The following is a 21,480-nucleotide window of genomic DNA, read 5'->3' as shown; positions in this document are numbered from 1 at the left end:
AACAAAAACAATGATTGTAAGGTCATCTTTTTCTCTATAACAATATCAAGGAAGAATATCGTTATATCAATAAGTGAACCTGTCAGATGAGCTCATTGCGCTAAAGTACAACGAATCAAAACATACCCTTTGTATTACAATCACAAAGCAAGAGTGTATTGTCAACACCCTGGGGTATTGTTATGCCTATACCTGCTTGTTTAGTGGGATGGCAGAGCAATTGTAACAACTTTTCATTTTCATTGTTTTGTGTACAAAACTAATAAAAAACAACTGCTCTAATAACCATCAAACGGTGAGTCTATATAAACAACTCCTGTACCACAGGAATATAGCTCATTTGTCGGTAGAGACAGATTCAAAGATGTTGATAGTCATTTTGCTCTCTGTTCATGCTTTGTTTTGTTCAGGTGCACCTAGCAATGATCAGTCATTGGGCCTGAGGCGAAGCAATAATGGTTTAGCTACCACTGATGGTTTCTATTCACTAGCACTGTGCATACTGTATCGGTTGGATGTAGTTAATTGCGATAAGGAAGCACCCATTCCTCCAGTACAGTGAGTTTATTATGTTAACTGTGTTACTTTATTTTATTGTCATTTTCTATTTCAACAACACCCACGCATACACAGTCAAACTATCACATACGCTGCAAATCCATACCCAAACTGCTTCACGCGGCGGTTTGCTTGCGATGCTAAAAAGGATCACGTTTCATCAACTAATGGACTCACTTCTATTCCAATAAGACCTCACAAAGAAGTTGGATCTACAGAATATCCTGCTCGTATTCTCCAGTATTTTCATATACAGTGTCCTACTGGGAGATTTGCACGATTCGTTACTGGTAGCAGTTCAATTGAACTTGAAGGGAGACACTCAATAGGTGATCAAAATATCTGTCTTGACTATGTTCAAATTAAATTGCTTGCTACTGGTGAAGAGTGTGAGATCTGTGGTAATGAAGCACTGACTGATAAATGTGGTAGCATTGTGAACAGGACCTATTCATACAGCACTAGCAATATGCTCATCACTTTTAGATCTGATCCAATAAAACAAGAGAGTGGTTTCAAGATAAATATAGCATGCAATGCAAATGAAATGGAAGAGGAGGGTATTGGAGAATGTCTCAAAACAAGTTCATCTTTGTCTTGGAATGAGTACAAGAGAATGATACAATCTCCTAATTATATTGAAGTAAGCAGTGCACACACACAGACACACGTACTTAATGAAATTGTTTATAGTATACAGAAGCTATCAGTCATGTTCCTTATGATGCAACAGGAATATTGTTTGATTTTTATGGTGACTATCATTATAAAAGTCTCAAAGCTCCAGGTAGAGTGTAATTGATATCTCATATAGTGACATTAATTCATTTTACAGTAAAGTCATACAAGGGAATGCTGTCTCTGGCAAGGATAGCACAAAAGAGTTGTGATGCATCAACGAGGACTGTCGCAAGAGATGTACAGGATCTATTCCCATACTCAATGAGAGAAGAAGTACCTTATTTTGAAGAACAACCCACTGGAGGTACACTAGCTATATGATATTCATTAATGGCATTGGCTTTATGTTACTAGATGAGGAACCAATGGGAGAAGATACTTATGCTTACTGAAGAGCTAAAGAGAGACTCATGCACACATCATGCATGTAGACATCAGATAGTAGACATTAGAGGATTGTTTTTAATAGTTTTCTTTCATTGTTAGTTTAATGTATCTTGATTTCAACAAACAATTATAAAGAGTATAATCTATAATCCAGCATGTTATGAATGGCCCGTAGTAGCTGTTACATAGCTTTGCCCTATGACACATAAAGCTCTACAATATTGTCATGTATTAAGTATTAAGTTGAAACTAAGAGTGCTTATTTAAAGGTGAGATAAACATACAAAAGCATAACAATATCTACCCATTAGTGTCAATCCCATACCACCCACCAACAGTTATTATACACTCAACAATAATAACAATTAGTTTATAGTGATTTGCTTATAATAGTATAGAGGAAGTCTTTCAGTTTTAAAGTTATTACTAACTGTGGATTCATAACAACAACCTGTGGTCCCTATATAATACAAGCATTCACCACTCACTCTTTCAAAGATCAGTTACATACTAATAATTATGTTGTTTGTTTCTGTTTTTCTCTCTCTAGTTCTTATCTGTGCTGGAATACCTTCTGGGATTTTTCAACCAGGTAGTGGGCCACCATCAGTTGTTGGAAAGGAAACTTCTGGTTCTTTTTCTGCTTGGAACCTCTTGTATCGTTTGGATGTTGTTAGCTGCAGTTCTGCAGCTATACCTCCATTAAAGTAAGTTGCAATGTGAGTTGTATAGTATTCATTCATTCATTGATACACACACTGCAGTCAGAGCTTTACTTACAGTGCCTGGCCATATCTCAATTACTTCACTTGGGAATTTCGATGCTATGCAACACTGGAGCTCCATGCATCTGTTCTTGCTGGTAATATCATCACCTTAAGGTCCAATTCGGAGAATGGTCGTTATAAACCACATGTTCTCGAGTATTTCCATATACAGTGTCCTCCTGGGAGATTTGCACGATTCGTTACTGGCAGCAGTTCAATTGAACTTGAAGGGAGACACTCAATAGGTGATCAAAATATCTGTCTTGACTATGTTCAAATTAAATTGCTTGCTACTGGTGAAAAGTGTGAGATCTGTGGTAATGAAGCACTGACTGATAACTGTGGTAGCATTGTGAACAGGACCTATTCGTACAACACTAGCAATATGCTCATCACTTTTAGATCTAATTCCGTTAAACAAGAGCGTGGTTTCAAGATAAGTATAGCATGTAATGCAAATGAAATGGAAGAGGAGGGCATTGGAGAATGCCTCAAAACAAGTTCATCTTTGTCTTGGAATGAGTACAAGAGAATGATACAATCTCCTAATTATATTGAAGTAAGCAGTACACACACACACACATATTTAATGAAATTGTTTATAGTATACAGAAGCTATCAGTCATGTTCCTTATGATGCAACAGGAATATTGTTTGATTTTTATGGTGACTATCAATATAAAAGTCTCAAAGCTCCAGGTAGAGTGTAATGATATCTCATATAGTGACATTAATTCATTTTACAGTAAAGTCATACAAGGGAATACTGTCTCTGGCAAAAATAGCACAAAAGAGTTGTGATGCATCAACTAGGACTGTTGCAAGAGAGGTACAGGATCTATTCCCATACTCAATGAGAGAAGAAGTACCTTATTTTGAAGAACAACCTACTGGAGGTACGTACCACTAGCTATATGATATTCATTAATGGCATTGGCTTTATGTTACTAGTTGAGGAACCAATGCAAATGGGAGACTTTGAGTTCCAACAAGATTACAAGAAATAGATCATTAGTATAACTTTTAGTTTTGGTAGTGAGTATATGTTGTACATTTTGCAACTTTAGGAAAATACAAACAAACAGTTTTAACTTTTTAGTTTCAATATTACTAAATACATAAACAATGTGCAGTCCTAAACTAGCAAATAACAAACTTTAATAAAGCACTTTTCAGTTACATGTAACGTGAATGACGAGCAATATATGCCACTAGTATTTAGTCTAATTCTTTTGATGGCATCATTACTAATAAACAAATTGAACTAGCTACCTCACGCTGTCCATTAATGTTTTGACAAAATATGTTGTCAGTTGTGACTAGCAGAACAGTGAGTGATTGGTTTTCATCGAATGATAGTCTGGAATAACAATACAATCACCACGTTTATTTTTATAAAACAAAGTAGCAATGAAAAGCGATATTGTTTTGAGTAATTATACAAACAATGTCAAAGGGAAATGGAAGACCACTGGCTAATCCTCAGCACATTATGGGTGGGTCCTAGTCCACATGCCCTTTATAACAGTGATGGGCCATTGAACTGTCTCAAGAGAGACAGGAGTATTTGCATGATTATGAAAATGATGATCAAATTCAGCAGTCTGTTCCTCTTACTGCTGCTGGCCCTACTGCATGAGTCTAAAGAGCAGACTAGAAGTAAGTGTATATATAGTTGTACATCATGATCTGTTGTCTAGGATCATTGATATATCTGGATGGGTTTGGTATGGTACCAGACTACAGTCAGTTAAGTGCTGCTAGTATCACTAGTTCAACTGGCCTATGGTGTAGAGGAGGAATAGAAGCAACTGATGCTGTCCAGTGGATACTACCTGATGCTACAATCCTCTCAAGTGGAAATACCAGCAGTAATATCACGAGTGTGTCAGTCTGCTTGCAGTCAGTAGGTCTGTTTGATATCAGTAGACACAATCTTAATGATGAGGAGTCTCTATCATCAACTGGTGATTCCTCTCTTCTCCTCTCTGGTGTATATACATGTATTGTTCCTTTTAAGGATGGTCGCATTGAGAGATATTATGTTTGGATTGTAAAAGGTAAGCATATACAGTGAGCAATCATGTTTGTATTATTGTAATAGAGAATACACCTCCAGTTTTCAATACCACATTAAGCGATTGCTCTATCATTGGTATCGATCCATTCCAGTCTATACTAACACTAAGTGCTGGAGGTCAAATAAACAATGGAGCAGTTACTAACTACACCTGCCCTGGAGTAGAAATAGCAGAGTTCAGAGGTGTAAGTAAAACACTCTCTCCCACAAGAATGACTCTATTTAAATTGTTTAATATTTCAATTGTTCCTCCACTAAATGATACCAATGGGTTTGTTGGATGCTCTGCTGTTAACACTGATGGAAATGATGTATTGAGGTGTACACTCAAAAGTATAACCACGTTTCATATAATAACGAAATAACATGTTCTCTTTACTGCAGGTATCTCTCAATCACTGCCAGTTATCACAAAAGCAATGAGATTATCCAATGACACATCATCAGCTACCATTGAATGGTCTCCTTCAGAAACCAGCCAGGCCTCCAACCTCTTTTATCAAGTATTTGCAAGAATCTTCACAAGCGAGCCATCAGATAGGACCGGTCTAATCACTGGTAGCATTATTGGAGACACTAGTGCTATTGTGAGAGGTCTCACAGAATATGTGTCATACCAAGTGATTGTGGCAGCATTTGATCAACAGACAATGGCCAGAATAACTCCATTACCTGTAGTCAGTGACACTTCAGTAATAAAACCAGGTATGAGCTACTCCCCATGCTTTGCAGTGATTATATACTCATACTGTTTGTTGTATTATAGTTCAGTGTGAAACTGCTACTGGATATTATTTAGACATTGATCTAAAGAATACTGATGATGATATTTGTAACAATATCACAAAACAAAATGAGAACTTCTTCCTTGAGGTAGTAAAGACTGTTGCTGAACTCCAACAAAGAGAATTTAAAAATTGCAGTGTCCTACTTGAACCAAAAATCATGAAGTTTACCTGTGACTTTCAGAATATGGAGACAAAAACTCCAAAAGGATCAAGAATAAAAATAAAATCTCTTATATTTTGTCAGAAATGTCTAAGAGAAAAGAGAAGGCAAGCAAGAATGTCTTCAAAAGCAAAAAACAAACTAAAAATGTCAAAAAATAAAAGTAAAACAAGAGGAAAGATATATCAATGTAGATCAGTATCAGTCATTGTAAGAGGAGTGTCATTGGTTGGTAAAGTCAAGATTGAAAGTACCTCCTCATATTATTGTAACCAAAGAGCAGCAAATGAATTTGGTCAATGTGGTAAGTACAAGTATTAATTGTTGAAATAATAATAACATTTTATTTTTAGACTGCCACAGAGACTGTTTCAACTAGTCATAATCATACACACACACACACACAAAGAGTTATGATTATGTGGATATTTTGTAATATTTGATGATGATAATTAAATTAAACAGAAAATTAGAGCTTAGGGTGTGTGCCCTCCTACATATTGTGTACATAGCATTGAAGGGCAGAGTAAGCAGTGTGGGGCAGTACTGTCAGCAAATAATGATAATATCAAATTAACTTGAGCCTACACACCCAAACAGAGTTAGTTAGAGCAGAGAAGAAGATGAAGTATTACATGATGCTGTTACTAGGTGCACTGCTATATGGAGGAGCTTCAGGTAATCTCATTGCTTTGTAATGTACCCAATGAGTTACTATGATCTATCACTCTGTAATGTATCATGTACAAGTAAATAGACAATTCTTTTATAGTCATAAATCAAAGTGCATAGGAACAGGCTATAGACTGTAGTAAATTGTCTAAAATAACATTATCACATTTTTATTACATTTTCTGATACATATTGATGCCCATATGGTGTGTAAAAAGTTTGAGCTGATTCTGACTTAAATTTTCTGAGTTACGGCCATTTTAAGAAAACACCAAAAGTTTGGTAAATACCCAAGGCTATAGTCCATGGTTTTTTCTAAAAAATGGCCAAAAAATCACTCCAAATTATTATTACATTTTCTGATGCATATTGATGTCCTTATACTGTGTAGCAAGTTTGAGCTGATTCTGACTTCAATTTTTTGAGTTATGGCCATTTTTTCAAAATGCCAAAATTTTGAAAAATACCCAAGGCTATTATAGTCCATGGTATTTTCCAAAAGATGACCAAAAAATCACTCCAACTCTTTATTACATTTTCTGATACATATTGATGTCCTTATGCTGTGTAGAAAGTTTGAGCTGATTCCAATTTCAATTTTCGGAGTTACGGCCATTTTAAGAAAATGCCAAAAATCTGAAAAATACCCAAGGCTATTAGTAACGCGGTAGCGTTACTAAGTAGGATTCACCCCAAACAAAATGGCTGCCACGACTTTTGCAGCCTTGCTATACCGGGAAAACGAGCTCCTATGCTTACCAGACTTTATAGAGGACCTTATCTTGACCAGAGGACTCCAATGGTACCACTAGCGTGGCTCTAGACCTTGTCTAAGCGAAAAGTCAAAAATCGGCGAACCGGCCGTTTTGTTCAGCCACCTTTTTTCATCTTCATCATCATCTTCATAATCAAGTCCTGTCAATCCAGTTGTCGGTGTGTATCTCAGTATCAGTTGGTGCTACAAGAATAATTCTTACACCAATCTACTCCAACAGTCTATGCGCAGGTCCATGTCCCATCAGATCATTCTTCAAGTAAGGAAAAGGTGATACTGTGACTGCTGGATCGAGCCATCTTAGCTACATGCCGCCATTTTGTTAATTAAAGAAGCTTGCCATGTGCTCCAAAATTTGGGTGTGGTCGCGCATGCTCAGATGCAGATCTGCTAGTGGTGGGCGATACTGGCCAAAATGAATTCGATACGATACCGATCGATATCAGCTCATATCGAGAGTATCGATACAGTTTTGATACGATATTTAGACCACACCTATGGAGTCACACCCCTTATTATTGACTGTTTTCATCGATGTTTTCATGCACGTGTATCCACGTGTGTGTATTATACGTCATTAACTTATTAAATATTTCATTATTAATATTATATAACCATAATAAATGGGCGTGGTCAACGTATCGATCCAGATTCCTTCAAAATTTCGATACCGATACGAATCGATACCGTAAAATATCGTTTGTATCGATAAAATATCGATATATCGCCCACCACTAAGATCTGCAGCTCTGGAAGAAGCAATTTATTTTTTACTAAGCTATGCTTGGAATCAACTTACTGCAATACTTTAGTGGAGGTTTCCAGCTAAAAGAAGGTATTGATTTTACATGTTACTGTTTTATCAAGTGTGTTATTTAATTTTATTAAAAAAAACAAACAATTAATTAATGTTATGACTTATGATATGCAATAATAATTATGAACTTGACAACAGCCTGGAAGAACAGGCATAGCAGGGAAGATGGACACTCTTAGCTCACAGATTCTTGAACAAGGACTTGTGTTAAGACTAGTATTAGTTTCACTTGTCATCAGTATAGTTGATATTCCTTCAGCATGTCTATTCAATGCTGTCTCTCATAAATGTTATAACAATGATAATAATAATAAAGAAAATTATTGTTTGTGTAAAATCAACAAGTATTACAATTGCAACTAAAGAAATACTATAAATATTATTTAAAAAATCAACACAAACAAGAACATAAAAAATTTAAAAAAAGCAAGATGAAGTAGGATTCCGAACAACCAACGAAAATACGAAATATTATTTAAAAAATCAACACAAACAAGTACAATGTAGAGTAGAATTTGCGTCACAAGTAGGATTTTCATTTCGTATTTTCGTTGGTCGTTCGGAATCCTACTTCATCTTGTTTTTTTAAATTTTTTATGCTTAGTCCATGGTATTTTCCAAAAAATGGCTCTGAAATCCCCCCCAAATTTTTATTACATTTTCTGATACAGATTGATGTCCTTATGCTGTGTAGAAAGTTTGAGCTGATTCTGACTTCATTTTTTCGAGTTACATGCCAAAAATCTGAAAAATACCCAAGGCTATAGTCCATGGTTTTTTCCAAAAAATGGCTTCAAAATTACCCCAAATTTTTGTTACATTTTTTGATAGATAATAATGTTCTTATACAAATTTAAAATGTTGAGTCAATTCTGATAAAAAATTAAGAAGCAATGGCCATTTAAAAAATTATCCAATTTTTGAAATTTTCACTGAACAGGAATTTTGACCAAATTTTTGCTGAAAATAAAATTAGAGAGTTCTCCAGTTTTATTACATTTTTTATTGCATGTATACATGTACTTGTAAATACAATATAATACATTCAATGGGTTTTTAATTTTTCAAGTTTTAGACATGTTAATAATTTTATGTAATGTGTCAATTGGCAGGTAAAGCAGGGATATTTGTGAGGAGTAGAGGCTTCATAAAAGACTATCATCAACTAACAATTGATGATTTAAGTGATGGAGGGCAACTTCATTGTGTCAATACTGAGAAACATAATGATTCCAGTTTATTGTGGATCCTACCAAGTGGAGATACAATACACTCACTTATTGCAGGAACCAATCTATTAAACAACAGTCAGTATTCATTAATGCTCCCCCTTCATTTGATAAAAAAGACTGCCGGAGTATATACTTGTAAAGTGAAAGACAGCACTGTTGATGGAACAATTGATGAACAGCATGTATGGATAGCATTAGAGCAAGGTAAGATATTTTGATGATCATTATCACTGATTTAATTCACTTTTAGAATCACCAGCACCTTACATTAAGGAGCATTCTTGTATACTGGAAAGTATCTTTCCCTACCAAGAGATGTATGTAATCATAATGACATCATGGATAGAACGGGGAGCACCATCACACATTAACTGCTTTATAAAAGACAGTCCTCAACAAGTGTTAAGACAAGCAGCCAAAGAGATCATCATTTTATCTAGTTATATGCCAGAGCCTCTAGCTAAAGTCTCTGTTGGTTACCTTGTACCATTCTTAACACCTCCTTATGATATTCAATGTACTGTCTCTAATGCTGGAGGTCAGGGCTCTTTTAACTGCATATTAAAAGGTATTTAAACTATTAATCATAATAATGATGTTTATTGAATGTAGACTCAAATATAAGTACACCTACTGTACTTACTATCATTAAGAAACAAGATAATGAAGTATTGCTGAGATGGGATGGAGTTAAGGATCCAATGAATCTCTTATCTCATTATTCAGTCTATCAGCAAACAAGAGTAGGGCTGATCATTAAGAAACAAGTATCAGAGCCTCAAGCAATACTTCCTGATACTAGGGAACTGAGTGATGTAAGGATTGTTGCTAATAGTCGACAGCCACTTCACAATGTGATATACTTACCATCAATCGGAAGCATTATCAGTATGTACAAGCATATCATTATTATTATTGTGTTATTAATTATTATTATAGATAAATGCCAACCATCATTTGGATATACGATACAGTTAACTGTAACTAAAGCAGAAGATGCAGATCTTAGTACAATGATAAATGATGTCATTGGTTCCACTGGTGTATTGAATACCTGCAGTGCAGTTGATGCAAGTATACTGAGCACTGAAGTGATCGAGGAATCAACCAGAACAAGTAGTAAAGGAAGTAAAACCAAAAAATCAAAAAGAACAGCAACAGAGAAGACAAGAAAGCACAAAAAATCAAAAACAAAAAAGAAGACAAAATCAAAGACAAAAACAAGATGGACAAAGACTAAGACTAAGACTAAGAGTAAGACTAAGACTAAGAGTAAGAGTAGGACTAAGACTAAGACCAAGACTAAGACTAAGAGTAGGACTAAGAGTAGGACTAAGACTAAGAGTATAAAGACTGCAGGAAAAGAAAAGTCAAAAAAGATGTCCTACAGTACAATTGCTGCTAAAGTCCTTGTCACTTGTGATAGCTGTAGCATTTGGAGAACAGGAACGACTAGCAATCCTAGCATAGGAACCTTCTCACAATCAATATCAAACAACTTTATGATAATATCAGGACCTGACTACTACTGTCAGGAAACTGTAGTTGAGAGCCGAAACCAAGTGTGCAGTGAGTTCCTTGATAATGATAATGATGATGATGATGATTAAACTTATTTTTCAGGTTGTTCAACAAGATGTAAAATTTAAAGACAAATCATTAATAATATTATTATTTAATTTAATTATTGTTATTATTATTATTCATTGATGTAAAACTAAAAGGTGGGACTAACCACATGTAGACATGGCGGATGGTTCAGGCGAGGGTTCAGGGTGGAAAAGAGTTCAATCTCTTTTTAAGTTAAGGTAGTAACAATAGGCACAGTGTATGAGTCTAACCTCCTGATAGTAATGGTTCAAGGCCGCCAGAGGAAATAGAAGCATGGTCTAATGCAGTGTTTGTGGCTACTGCCTTTGGATTCCTGTTTGGTGGACTGATTGGTGCCAGGCACTCTGGTGATAAGTATATAGCCATGAATCATAATACTAAATACCAACACCCCATCCAAGCTCATGTAAGTGTATACAAAAGTGTTTCTTTATTTGTTTGTGTATACAATACTCCACAGAGAGAGATGCACGGTGCAGCTGCACTAGGTTTCTTGCGTCAAGGTCTCAAGTGGGGCTATAAGATGGGAGCTTTTGTTGCTTTGTTTAGGTACTCGATGACTTTTAACTAACCAACCTTGACCTTCTCTTTAGCGGCTGTGATATTTTATTGTCTGTCTATCGAAATAAAGATGACATGTTAAATATGATTGCGTCCGGAGGTATAACAAACATTGATAGTATGAAATGTCTTACCATTGTACAGGTGTGACTGGACTCCTCTTTAGAGTAAGGTATGGCATTAAACCATCAATTGGAGGAATGACATTAGGACTATTAGTAACGTAATTATATTCATTATCTACCAATTGATTGATCCTCCTTGTGTGCAGGACTCCGTTTGCTGTAGTATTCCATGGGCTGGACTGGCTGTTGGTCAGTGAAGAGAAACGACAGAAACGCATAGAGCAAGTATTGGAAGCAAGAAGAAAGAGAGAGAGAACTTGGTAAGAAATGACCAGTACTATAGATTGAAGAGAGACACTGCCTGTTTATAATGTAGGGATGATAGATTGGATGTGATTAGTGAAGTAATGGACAATCTTGATGTTGATGATGAATCATCAACAAAGTCTCTGAAAACTTATTATGAAGTAAAGAATTCTAAATAGATAATAATAATAATAATAATAATAATAATAATAATAATAGCTAAGCAATATATTCATTAGTTGCTGATGTCACTTTTGTTACACGTCAAAGAGTCTTAATTACTTGTTCAATGTTATTTACGACTGACAGTAAACATGTCAGTCCTATTAACAACTTATGAATATCCTTAAATTGTATCTTTATATCTCACTGGCAGCCCCACCTTTTCCTTTGCATTCATACATGGTCTTGTTTGTCAACTGCTTGGATTCTTGAGCCAATAGCCCATACAGTGTAATAGAGTAGTAGTTATGTTTGCACGGGCAGTGAGGCAAATCTCAGGTGTTCCTTTTGAAGGAAAGACAGAATCTCTTGAAGGAGCTGAGCCTGAACTCTGTATTACCATTTTCCAAAGAGGCTTGAATTTTTCTGGTGTTAAGAAGAAGCTAGTCAATGCTGATCCTGCCTGGATGGAGTCCTTCATTGAGGAAGGAGGCCTCTTTGCTCTCTTTGAGGGACTCCAGGGACTTGAGAACTCAGGACTGGACTCCATTGCCGGTACTGTCAAACTACTGGACTGTGTCGATTGCATCAAAGCAGTCATGAACTCACAAGTTGGACTTGAGTTTATAATCCACTCTGACAAGAACTTTACTAACATACTGATTGAAGGTGAGTGATAAACAGGAGGTGATGATTATATACTGATTGTTATCTAACGTTCTTTGTTGTGTAGAGTTGAATACTAATATTCCACTGGTGAAGATGCACATATTTGAGATGCTAAGTGCAGTGTCTATATATTCTGATGAAGGTCTGTATGTTGTCCTTGGAGCATTGAAGCATTATAAGGTGCAGTAGTAGCCATTAGTAATGGATCCTTTCTTTATCATAGCAATACTGATACACTCCCGGTACTAATGGTGCATGAACTGTTATTAATGGTTATTAGGTGTTTAATGGTCTCAGACATCACTTCAGTAAACTGATTGAGGAATTGCAGTCGAGTGAAACTGATGAGTATGCTGCTTGTGTGTTAGCATTCATCAATTGCTTGATAGCAGGATCAGTGGGGCTTGAGGCCAGAGTTCACCTCCGCAATGAACTACTAGGTATGACTTCATTTCACAGTTGCCTAGTGTCTGATTTAATTGATAACATGTAGCTTCATCCATGTATGCAATTGGAATTCAATTTATGTATTGATTTAGTCAAATCATACTTTAATTAACATACCATCCTCCTTTGTATTCAATGCAGCACTCAACCTCCAGGAAGAGTTGAACAGGTTCAAGTAAGTTTTTGACAATGCAATAATTATTACAATTACTTTTTATTGACTAAAGGAGCAGTTCTTGTGAGTCATTAATAACACAACTTGACGTCTTTGAGGATTCCAATGCTTCTGATAGTCAGTTACTGGTAGAACAAGGAATCGACTTACAGTCACCAGAAGAAATGTTCCACACTGTGTATGAGAAGGTACTGCAGCAACACACGCTTACACGCATTATTTTTTATTATTTATTATTATTTATTATTATTTATTATTATTTATTATCATGATTTATTGTATAATAATAACAACATGTACATACACTGACAGGTCCTGGGTACACCACAAGTATTGAACCTGCTACACATACTCCAGAGTATGGTACTGATTGAAAGGGGATCCACTGATGCTGGAATGATATGGACACTCCTTGAAGAACTGACACAAAGAACTGTACTGATGAACGAACCTCAAAGGATTGAAGAGTTCCGTAGGAAATCACTTGAACTGATAACTGAGGCAGTTAAAGCTAGAAGAACCAGTACTACTGCTGGTAATTATTATCACTATTATTATTATTATTATTATTATTATTAATTGTGTTGTTTATTGTTTAGCTCCAACAATATTTGAAGAGGAATCTCCTCATTTTGACACCTCATCACCAGACCCACTCACCCCACCACCTCAGGCTCCACCCCCTCCTCCCCAGGCTCCTCCCCCACCACCTCCTCCTCCCCAAGCTCTGCCCCCTCCTCCTCAAGCCCCGCCCCTCCCTCATGTATCGTCCAATAGTCCATTACTGGTTCATCCTCCTTTACAAAGGACCTCTTCTATATTAGACATGGCCAGGTCCTACACCCCCAGTAAGAGCATGAAGAAGCTTAATTGGCAAAAGATACCCCAACACTTAGCAACAAGGTCAGGTACACTTTGGGAGGTATCGACCAACCTCTCCCTCCAACCAAAAGTGAACATCAAGTTTGATGAACTTGAAGAATTGTTTGCTCGTAAAGGAGTGATGAATCAGCGAAGCATGGATACCACCACTCCTCTTAAGCCCTCGCCTTCTGTTGTTAGTTTACTGGATACTAAAGCTAGTCTTAATGTCAGTATATTCCTGAAGCAGTTTAAACTGGACAATACCAGTATAGTTGATATTATAAAGGATGGCCAATACACTAAGATCAGTATTGAACAGCTTAATGCTTTAGCTAAACTACTCCCTAGCAAAACAACAGTAAGTACCTTTACCATTATCATTAACCAGTTGTATTACCAGTATCATTAACCAGTTGTATTACCAGTATCATTAACCAGTTGTATTACCAGTATCATTAACCAGTTGTATTACCAGTATCATATCCAGTTGTATTACCAGTATCATTAACTAGTTGTATTACCAGTATCATTAACCAGTTGTATTACCAGTATCATTAACCAGTTGTATTACCAGTATCATTAACCAGTTGTATTACCAGTATCATTAACCAGTTGTATTACCAGTATCATTAACCAGTTGTATTACCAGTATCATTAACCAGTTGTATTACCAGTATCATTAACCAGTTGTATTACCAGTATCATTAACCAGTTGTATTACCAGTATCATTAACCAGTTGTATTACCAGTATCATTAACCAGTTGTATTACCAGTATCATTAACCAGTTGTATTACCAGTATCATTAACCAGTTGTATTACCAGTATCATTAACCAGTTGTATTACCAGTATTTGGTTATTGTATTGCAATAGGTTGAGCTATTGAAGTCTTTTGATGGACAGAGGTCTTTGCTTGGAACACCCGAGGATTTTTTTCTTCAACTTTTACAAGTTAAAAGGTGACAGTTAACAGTGGTGCATTGAATTACACATAAACCCAAGCACTGTTTGTACTCTCTGCTTATTTGTACCGTCTGCTTAAGAAGTCTCTCAATAGTTTCAATGCATGATCTGATTTTTAAGTAACTTCAAACATACACAAAAAAATCTAATTTTTATCAGAATCAGTTCACACTTTCTACACAGCATAAGTGCATGTATATGTATCAGAAAATGTAATAAAATTGGAGAATTCTCACCTTGACATTTTTGGCAAAATTTGCTCAAGACCATATACTATAGCACAGGGACTTTTGTCCGATTTTGGAGCAACTTTAAAAAATTATAAAAAATCCAAACTTGATTGGAATCAGCTCCATCTTTATACACAGCATAAGTACATGTATATGCATCAGGAAATGTAATAAAATTGAGGAATTTTTTACTTGTCAATTTTTGTGAAATTTTACAAAAATCCCTGTACTATAGTACAGGGACTTTTGTCCGATTTTTGAGCAAATTCAAAAAATCATAAAAAATCCAAACTTGATCGGAATCAGCTCCAGCTTTCTACACAGCATAAGTACATGTATATGCATCAGGAAATGTAATAAAATTGAGAAATTTTTACTTGTGAATTTTTGTGAAATTTTACAAAAGTCCCTGTACTATAGTACAGGGATTTTTGTCCAATTTTTGAGCAACTTTAAAAAATCATAGAAAATCCAAACTTGATCAGAATCAGCTCAATTTTTCTACACTGAATAAGTACATGTATATGCATCAGGAAATGTAATAAAATTGAGGAATTTTCTATCTGTCAATTTTTGTGAAATTTTTGAAAAATACAGGGACTTTTGTCCTATTCTGGAGCAACTTTAAAAAATTGTTAAAAATCTAATTTTGATCGGAATTAACTCAAACTTTTTACACAACATAAGGACATGCATATGTATCAGAAAATGTAATAAAATTGGAGAATTCTCACCTTGACATTTTTGGCAAAATTTGCCCAAGACCATGTACTATAGTACAGGGACTTTTGTCCGATTTTTGAGCAAATTCAAAAAATCATAAAAAAATCCAAACTTGATTGGAATCAGCTCCATCTTTCTACACTGCATAAGTACATGTATATACATCAGGAAATGTAATAAAATTGAGGAATTTTCTATCTGTCAATTTTTGTGAAATTTTTGAAAAATCCCTGTACTATAGTACAGGGACTTTTGTCCTATTTTGGAGCAACTTTAAAAAATTGTAAAAAATCTAATTTTGATTGGAATCAACTCAAACTTTCTACACAGCATAAGTGCATGTATATGTATCAGAAAATGTAATAAAATTGGAGGATTCTTTACTTTTCATTTTTGGTGAAATTTGGCCTGAATACAGGGACTTTGATCTGAGTTTGGAGTAACTTTTAAAAATCATAAAAAATTTAGTTTTAATCAGAATTAGTTCAAACTTTCTGCACAACATAAAACCGTTTATATGCATCAGAATTCTTTGGTATTTTTTTGATTTTTATAGTTACACACTACGCATTGAGGCAATGAAGGTTAGGCTGGAATATAGTGAGAGACAAACTGAATTGAAGCAAGTTATAAATACATTGAGAATGGCAATATCAGGTTAACTTGAAGACTACTTATTTATTTACATTTTATTTATTTATTTATTTATTAATTTATTTATTTACAGAGGTATTAGATTCGTCTTCTATCCGTGACATATGCTATGTTGCCTTGGTAACCGGGAATGTTATTAATGCAGTAAGCACAGATAATAATATTAAAATAATTAGTATTAATTCTTATATTTAGGGTGGTCATGCTGGTTCGGCATTTGGTTTCACAATATCTTCACTGCAAAAGTTAAAGGATACTCGAGCCAACAAGTCAAATATGTCATTGCTCCATTACATTACTGGCCTCTTTGATCAACAGCTTCCTGACGTCTCAAAATGGAGGGAACAGCTACCACATCTTGAAGAAGCAAGCAAGTAAAGCAGTGACTCCTCCTATTACCATAGATTATTCATAGTTATTAATTTTTAAGGACGAGTCTTGAGTATTTGACTGAGCAGGTGACACATATTGACAGCCAAATCAAAGGATTGCGTAAGAAGATCAAGGAGTCCCCGGGGGACCTTCAGGACCAGCTGGAGTCATTCTTACTTGAAGCAGAAGAGGAAGTTGTTGATCTTCGTTTTGCTTTAGAGAATGTTCATGACCTTTCAAAGCAAACAGCTGATTATTTCTGTGAGGATAGTGAGAGCTTTAATCTTAACGTGTGCCTCTCAGAACTCTTTGGATTCTTCCTTGAGTATGAAAAGGCCATTAAGGTAAGGTAGAGAAGTTTATTGATGAAAGTCACTGTGTGTCATGTATGGGCTAGGAAAACAAGCAAAGGGCAATACTAGAAGCAGAGGCAAAGAAGAGAGAGGAACAAAGAACCAACCAACATAAGAAAACTAAAAACAAAACAAACTCAATATCATCAACTAATGAAGAACATTGTCTTGTTGATCAGCTCCTCCAAGAAATAAAGGAAGGAACTTCTCTCCGCACAACTAACAAGTCTCACTCAAGAAGGAGGAGCTCCTTAAATCATGATGGACTCAAGCGACTTCAAGATGTTATTTTGAAAAGTGAAGCATATTACAAGAAAAGACGTGCTTCTCAAATATCCCAAGAAGACAGAGAAAGACTAACCGACGTACCATTAGCCTCCGTTAATGAGGAAGAACCTTAATTAACACACTCCACACAAGCAATGATAGTATAATATACCTACTGCTATATCTAAAACCCACTCCTTTAACTTTAGATTGTAATTTGTACCACTATAAGAATGTATTTTTAAAATGAACAAGATTTCCCGCCAATAAACCCGGTCATCTCCGTTTTTTAATTTAGTACATGTACCGGACCCAATAAGTCCGTATAACTCCGTTTTTGCATATTAAACAAAAATGTCTTCCAGCAGGTAAGATAAAAAACAGTCCTGCCTATATACCTCTCTCTCTGTTTGTTGTAGTGAAAGGAGAGGGAGGAGGGCGAGTAGAAGGAGAGACAGATCCTACAGTAGATCAAGAAGCAGGAGTGTATCTCGGAGTAGAAGCAGATCAAGAAGCAGGGAGAGAAGGAATACGAGTAGAGAGAGGAGGTCCAGTAGATCATGGAGCAGAGAGAGGAGGAGTAGGAGCAGAGACAGGAGTAGAGAGAGGAGGAGACATCGTAGAGTCTGGAGGGTGGGTAATAAATGGGTGGGGCAGTGCATCTTTAATAATGTATAACAACAAACCTTGGCAAAGCATGTCTCATAAAATGGCCGAATTATAATGGGAGAAATTATTTCTTGTTTGAATATAACTAGGAACACGATGATAGAGATGAAGTTGATTACTCCAGTAGGAGAGATGACCGGTATTCATTAGGAATTATTAACGGATCATTGAGTCCTTTTTAGATCCATACAGCATCACAGTTCAGAACCTGGACCTGTTGTAATGCTCAGAAACCTTGTAATGTCAATAACGAAGGAACAGGTGCGGGTGTTTCTATTTAATGCACATGTATTTCTATTTAATGCTCACCAACAGCTGGTGGCTGCAATGGGCCCTGCCATGTCCACAGTAGTTGACATCAGGCTGATCCAGAACAGAGAGGGTAAGCATTGTCATGTGAGTCTCACGTGACTCCTCTTGTAGGGTCTCGTAACTATGCTTTTGCTGAATTCAATTCAGTTGAAGATGCTACAAAATGGATGAATGAACATAAAGAGGTTTGACAGCAAAAGCTAATAATTTACTCGATCTTAGGCTGGTTTCCATGTGCGTGGTTGTGAGGTGAACATAACTTACAGTCGACAGCAAAAAGATAACAACAATATTGAGACTAAGAACAAGAGAGACTCAAGACGTGGCGACTGGAACTGCTTTAAGGTAGAGGAGGAGGAGGGGGGAAGGGTGATCATATTGTTCTTTTTAGTGTGGTACACTTAATTTTTCAAAGAGGAGTGTTTGTTTAACGTGCGATTGTTCAAGATCAGGTAGTGATGCAGTCCCATGTTAATTTGCTCTTATTCCTTTCCTGTCTAGAATCAGACAGTCTTGAAGATGACAGATTATCAGGACGACTCCCTGAATCAGAGCAGCGTGAAGACACATCAGAACCTCCTTCCAATGGTACATCAAGTACCACACCTTCACACGAACCCCTTCTTACAATATTGGAGCTCACGCTCCTTCTTCAAATAATGTCCCAAGTTATAAACACAAGCTCCATTAGACCATTGATGTACTAGCTCCTACAGTTACTGGTTCAGTTCATTTTGTGTAAATTGACTTTTTCCTTCTCTTTCGCTTGGTCTATTCTCTTTTAGTCATTATCATTCGTGGTTTGGAACTGTCTTCTAATGAGAAATCAGTGAGTACATGTACACATCCACTCGTCATCCAGTAACATTGCCCCTTTAGATCAGAGATGCTATATCTGGTATATCCAGTGTCCATCTGAAGGACATTAGACTCATCAAAGATAAAGTCACTAATATTTCAAGAGGTTTCTGTTTTGTAGAGACTGATACAGCTGAGGTATTGCTACATGTACATGTACTGTATACATGTAACTGTACTTGTGTTAGGAATGTGGTGAGCTAATGAAAGCTGTACAGGAGCAGTTTCCCGCCTTTTTCATTGACGGAAAGAGAGGTACAACTAGAATACCTTGCTGATATTGTATCTACACATTCTTCAGTGAATCCTTCATTCGCCAGACAGAACATAGTACCTGTCCAAAGCAAACCAAGGTATAGGCTGGACTTATGTACATGTACAGTACATGTTCGTAATTAACACATTCCTTAGTAACGCTAAAGCAGCAGCCGCTATTGAACAAGCTCAAGCTATGGTTAGTTAACAGTTGATAATTGATATTGTATTCACTTGTCCAGAACCAGCAAAGAGCTTTAAGACAGAAACAGCAACAATCATCAGCTAATAACACCATTAGCAGCAGTACAGGTAGAGGTAGACTCACCCAGTAAATGTATTTCATTATGAATATTAGGTAATACTGAAACACCTTCTGATAGTGGTGAGTGAAGTATACTGAGTTATACTGGAGTATACTGGTTATTTTTAGGTCTTCCGTCTACATACATGTTTGATTCTGCTTCTGGCTTTTATTACGACACGACCACCGGACTGTATTATGACCCTAAAACACAGGTGCATGATATTTAATTATTTATTCATGATTATTATCTTCAATTACAGTATCATTATAATAGTCAGACTGGACAGTATTGTTACTATGATGCCAATAAACTAGCTTATATATCTGTTAATGCTGATGGGTAGATAATACAATTATTATTATTAACTATGATACTTATTAATAGCACACCTGCAGCTGTTAGTGAAAGTGATGAATCTATTCCGGCATCTAAAGGTTGGTATAGTTTAAATGTACATGTACATGTATTATTGATGCAGAGAAGAAAAAGAAAGATGTTAATACAGTAACAAGTAGCAAGACAGCAAAGAAGGTAGTGCTAATATTGTATTGTCATCTGTTGGACTTGTCATTGATCAGATTGCTAAAGACATGGAGCGATGGGCTAAATCTATTAATACTCAGAAACAAGTTCAACAAAGTTTAATTCATCACCAGCAACAAGTAATGATACAGCAAAGACCATTGGCTGCTGTTGAAGATATCAATCCAGCAACAATAATGGAGTCATCACTCACTGAGGAATCAACTACTCACGTAATTATATTATCATTATTTTCTTTCTTTCATGTATTATTGATTATTGTTGTGTCAGGAGTTGGTTAGTTCTAGTGAATTCATTGACGTGGAGCAGCTAGCCTGTCTCCTTTGTAAGAGGAAGTTTGCTAATGAGTCACAGTTACTGAAGCATCAGCAGTTCTCGGACCTACACAAAGTAGCTACATGTATTGATGATGTACTGTGTCTTTATTGGAGCTGCACTTTATGTAGCAAAACATGGAAAAGGAGAGACAGAAATTATTCTCTAATCCAGGAGGAGCACCTGAAGTAAAAACTGGCCCCCACTGATTATTATTATTATTATTATTTATATTCACTTCAGTATAGAGACAGAGCTAAGGAGAGGAGGGATAAGTTTGGTACAGTGGCCATTGTTCCTGGTTGGAAGAAGAGATTTGAATTAGAGAGAGCAAGAGAATCTATAGACTCTTCAGACACGTAAGAATTTAATTATTAATTATTAATTATTATTAATTATTAATTATTATTAATTAAAAGATACGAACCTCCAGCTGAAACTCAATCTCGTTCTCATGACAATGTTGGAAGCAAGTTATTAAAGGTACGTTGTTACTATGGATACTGTTACTATGGATACTGTCCCTCAGGCGATGGGATGGAGTGAAGGTAAAGGATTAGGGAAGCAGCATCAAGGAATCACTGCACCAATTGAAGTATACCATTCTTATCATTCTTTATTGTTACTGATTACTCTTAAAAGGCGGAACAAAGAGCCCCTGCAGCTGGTCTAGGATCAGTGGGCAGTCATTATGGAGGTGCCAGTGGGTCTAGCAGTTACAGGGACAATGTTAAGTCTGTGGCTAGAGCCAGATTTCAACAAATGTTTCAGAACAAAAATTAATATTAATAATAATTATTATTATTAAGTACATGTACATGCACATATTTACTATAAATGTCAAAATTTGTAAAGTTAACCTACTGTGATCATAATGTCAC

At 36.0% G+C, this 21,480-nt stretch overlaps 7 protein-coding genes across 7 annotated transcripts; all 7 read left to right on the top strand.

Annotated features, from left to right (window-relative positions):
- The first annotated feature begins 320 nt into the window (after positions 1 to 320).
- On the top strand, positions 321 to 1,765 carry LOC109581910 (uncharacterized). Its single transcript, XM_019996389.1, has 5 exons — positions 321 to 558; positions 634 to 1,201; positions 1,252 to 1,345; positions 1,394 to 1,543; positions 1,594 to 1,765. The coding sequence occupies exons 1-5, from the start codon at positions 365 to 367 to the stop codon at positions 1,629 to 1,631; spliced, it is 1,044 nt and encodes a 347-aa protein (XP_019851948.1). The 5' UTR covers positions 321 to 364; the 3' UTR covers positions 1,632 to 1,765.
- Positions 1,766 to 2,125: 360 nt separating this feature from the next.
- On the top strand, positions 2,126 to 3,533 carry LOC109581909 (uncharacterized). The gene is made up of 5 exons (XM_019996388.1): positions 2,126 to 2,333; positions 2,391 to 2,952; positions 2,999 to 3,092; positions 3,140 to 3,289; positions 3,345 to 3,533. Exons 1-5 carry the CDS (start codon positions 2,146 to 2,148, stop codon positions 3,398 to 3,400), a joined length of 1,050 nt encoding a protein of 349 aa, XP_019851947.1. The 5' UTR covers positions 2,126 to 2,145; the 3' UTR covers positions 3,401 to 3,533.
- Positions 3,534 to 4,109: 576 nt separating this feature from the next.
- On the top strand, positions 4,110 to 5,845 carry LOC109581904 (uncharacterized). Its single transcript, XM_019996379.1, has 5 exons — positions 4,110 to 4,453; positions 4,498 to 4,806; positions 4,858 to 5,178; positions 5,240 to 5,725; positions 5,775 to 5,845. Exons 1-5 carry the CDS (start codon positions 4,123 to 4,125, stop codon positions 5,798 to 5,800), a joined length of 1,473 nt encoding a protein of 490 aa, XP_019851938.1. The 5' UTR covers positions 4,110 to 4,122; the 3' UTR covers positions 5,801 to 5,845.
- A 149-nt stretch (positions 5,846 to 5,994) lies between these two features.
- On the top strand, positions 5,995 to 10,595 carry LOC109581908 (uncharacterized). Its single transcript, XM_019996386.1, has 6 exons — positions 5,995 to 6,099; positions 8,798 to 9,121; positions 9,168 to 9,485; positions 9,530 to 9,805; positions 9,857 to 10,486; positions 10,541 to 10,595. The coding sequence occupies exons 1-6, from the start codon at positions 6,045 to 6,047 to the stop codon at positions 10,564 to 10,566; spliced, it is 1,629 nt and encodes a 542-aa protein (XP_019851945.1). The 5' UTR covers positions 5,995 to 6,044; the 3' UTR covers positions 10,567 to 10,595.
- Positions 10,596 to 10,636: 41 nt separating this feature from the next.
- Positions 10,637 to 11,738, top strand: LOC105312751 (complex I assembly factor TIMMDC1, mitochondrial-like). Its single transcript, XM_011405632.2, has 7 exons — positions 10,637 to 10,725; positions 10,769 to 10,934; positions 10,989 to 11,077; positions 11,122 to 11,189; positions 11,234 to 11,312; positions 11,361 to 11,474; positions 11,531 to 11,738. Exons 1-7 carry the CDS (start codon positions 10,664 to 10,666, stop codon positions 11,637 to 11,639), a joined length of 687 nt encoding a protein of 228 aa, XP_011403934.1. The 5' UTR covers positions 10,637 to 10,663; the 3' UTR covers positions 11,640 to 11,738.
- Positions 11,739 to 11,839: 101 nt separating this feature from the next.
- On the top strand, positions 11,840 to 17,595 carry LOC100638771 (inverted formin-2-like). Its single transcript, XM_019996383.1, has 13 exons — positions 11,840 to 12,291; positions 12,356 to 12,471; positions 12,572 to 12,731; positions 12,880 to 12,913; positions 12,966 to 13,101; positions 13,226 to 13,448; positions 13,513 to 14,135; positions 14,651 to 14,736; positions 16,250 to 16,350; positions 16,421 to 16,491; positions 16,543 to 16,721; positions 16,778 to 17,063; positions 17,117 to 17,595. The coding sequence occupies exons 1-13, from the start codon at positions 11,931 to 11,933 to the stop codon at positions 17,471 to 17,473; spliced, it is 2,733 nt and encodes a 910-aa protein (XP_019851942.1). The 5' UTR covers positions 11,840 to 11,930; the 3' UTR covers positions 17,474 to 17,595.
- A 50-nt stretch (positions 17,596 to 17,645) lies between these two features.
- Positions 17,646 to 21,458, top strand: LOC100638643 (RNA-binding protein 5-like). The gene is made up of 27 exons (XM_019996384.1): positions 17,646 to 17,707; positions 17,759 to 17,972; positions 18,098 to 18,147; positions 18,191 to 18,269; positions 18,324 to 18,390; positions 18,432 to 18,505; positions 18,543 to 18,665; positions 18,712 to 18,772; positions 18,822 to 18,908; positions 19,106 to 19,149; positions 19,200 to 19,316; positions 19,367 to 19,433; positions 19,480 to 19,531; positions 19,590 to 19,632; positions 19,676 to 19,745; positions 19,792 to 19,818; positions 19,867 to 19,952; positions 20,001 to 20,080; positions 20,126 to 20,175; positions 20,220 to 20,272; positions 20,320 to 20,496; positions 20,555 to 20,674; positions 20,731 to 20,787; positions 20,843 to 20,958; positions 21,019 to 21,082; positions 21,129 to 21,194; positions 21,242 to 21,458. The coding sequence occupies exons 1-27, from the start codon at positions 17,694 to 17,696 to the stop codon at positions 21,380 to 21,382; spliced, it is 2,199 nt and encodes a 732-aa protein (XP_019851943.1). The 5' UTR covers positions 17,646 to 17,693; the 3' UTR covers positions 21,383 to 21,458.
- Positions 21,459 to 21,480: the final 22 nt, after the last annotated feature.

This window comes from Amphimedon queenslandica, unplaced genomic scaffold (assembly GCF_000090795.2).
Source record: "Amphimedon queenslandica unplaced genomic scaffold, v1.1 AMPQUscaffold_13411, whole genome shotgun sequence".
NCBI classification, from domain to species: Eukaryota; Metazoa; Porifera; class Demospongiae; order Haplosclerida; family Niphatidae; genus Amphimedon; species Amphimedon queenslandica.
The sequence above is the reverse complement of the archived record's forward strand: the minus strand, read 5'-3'. Positions and strand labels throughout refer to the sequence as shown.

What these genes read in the sequence shown, in the direction of transcription:
- LOC105312751 (XM_011405632.2), top strand. Translation starts at nt 10,664, where the DNA reads ATGGCGGATGGTTCAGGCGAGGGTTCAGGGTGGAAAAGAGTTCAATCT. An exon ending in GCTTTTGTTGCTTTGTTTAG is followed by an intron (nt 11,078 to 11,121) that starts GTACTCGATGAC and finishes CCTTCTCTTTAG; the next exon opens with CGGCTGTGATATTTTATTGT. An exon ending in AAATATGATTGCGTCCGGAG is followed by an intron (nt 11,190 to 11,233) that starts GTATAACAAACA and finishes ACCATTGTACAG; the next exon opens with GTGTGACTGGACTCCTCTTT.
- LOC109581910 (XM_019996389.1), top strand. Translation starts at nt 365, where the DNA reads ATGTTGATAGTCATTTTGCTCTCTGTTCATGCTTTGTTTTGTTCAGGT. An exon ending in GCACCCATTCCTCCAGTACA is followed by an intron (nt 559 to 633) that starts GTGAGTTTATTA and finishes ACGCATACACAG; the next exon opens with TCAAACTATCACATACGCTG. An exon ending in TGAAGAACAACCCACTGGAG is followed by an intron (nt 1,544 to 1,593) that starts GTACACTAGCTA and finishes TTATGTTACTAG; the next exon opens with ATGAGGAACCAATGGGAGAA.
- LOC109581909 (XM_019996388.1), top strand. Translation starts at nt 2,146, where the DNA reads ATGTTGTTTGTTTCTGTTTTTCTCTCTCTAGTTCTTATCTGTGCTGGA. An exon ending in GCAGCTATACCTCCATTAAA is followed by an intron (nt 2,334 to 2,390) that starts GTAAGTTGCAAT and finishes CACACACTGCAG; the next exon opens with TCAGAGCTTTACTTACAGTG. An exon ending in TAAAAGTCTCAAAGCTCCAG is followed by an intron (nt 3,093 to 3,139) that starts GTAGAGTGTAAT and finishes TTCATTTTACAG; the next exon opens with TAAAGTCATACAAGGGAATA.
- LOC100638771 (XM_019996383.1), top strand. Translation starts at nt 11,931, where the DNA reads ATGTTTGCACGGGCAGTGAGGCAAATCTCAGGTGTTCCTTTTGAAGGA. An exon ending in TACTAACATACTGATTGAAG is followed by an intron (nt 12,292 to 12,355) that starts GTGAGTGATAAA and finishes TTTGTTGTGTAG; the next exon opens with AGTTGAATACTAATATTCCA. An exon ending in ATTGAGAATGGCAATATCAG is followed by an intron (nt 16,351 to 16,420) that starts GTTAACTTGAAG and finishes ATTTATTTACAG; the next exon opens with AGGTATTAGATTCGTCTTCT.
- LOC109581908 (XM_019996386.1), top strand. Translation starts at nt 6,045, where the DNA reads ATGAAGTATTACATGATGCTGTTACTAGGTGCACTGCTATATGGAGGA. An exon ending in GCTATATGGAGGAGCTTCAG is followed by an intron (nt 6,100 to 8,797) that starts GTAATCTCATTG and finishes GTCAATTGGCAG; the next exon opens with GTAAAGCAGGGATATTTGTG. An exon ending in ATCAATCGGAAGCATTATCA is followed by an intron (nt 9,806 to 9,856) that starts GTATGTACAAGC and finishes TTATTATTATAG; the next exon opens with ATAAATGCCAACCATCATTT.
- LOC109581904 (XM_019996379.1), top strand. Translation starts at nt 4,123, where the DNA reads ATGGTACCAGACTACAGTCAGTTAAGTGCTGCTAGTATCACTAGTTCA. An exon ending in TTATGTTTGGATTGTAAAAG is followed by an intron (nt 4,454 to 4,497) that starts GTAAGCATATAC and finishes TTATTGTAATAG; the next exon opens with AGAATACACCTCCAGTTTTC. An exon ending in ATTGAGGTGTACACTCAAAA is followed by an intron (nt 4,807 to 4,857) that starts GTATAACCACGT and finishes TCTTTACTGCAG; the next exon opens with GTATCTCTCAATCACTGCCA.
- LOC100638643 (XM_019996384.1), top strand. An exon ending in GACATCGTAGAGTCTGGAGG is followed by an intron (nt 17,973 to 18,097) that starts GTGGGTAATAAA and finishes GAATATAACTAG; the next exon opens with GAACACGATGATAGAGATGA. An exon ending in TTGGAAGCAAGTTATTAAAG is followed by an intron (nt 21,083 to 21,128) that starts GTACGTTGTTAC and finishes ACTGTCCCTCAG; the next exon opens with GCGATGGGATGGAGTGAAGG.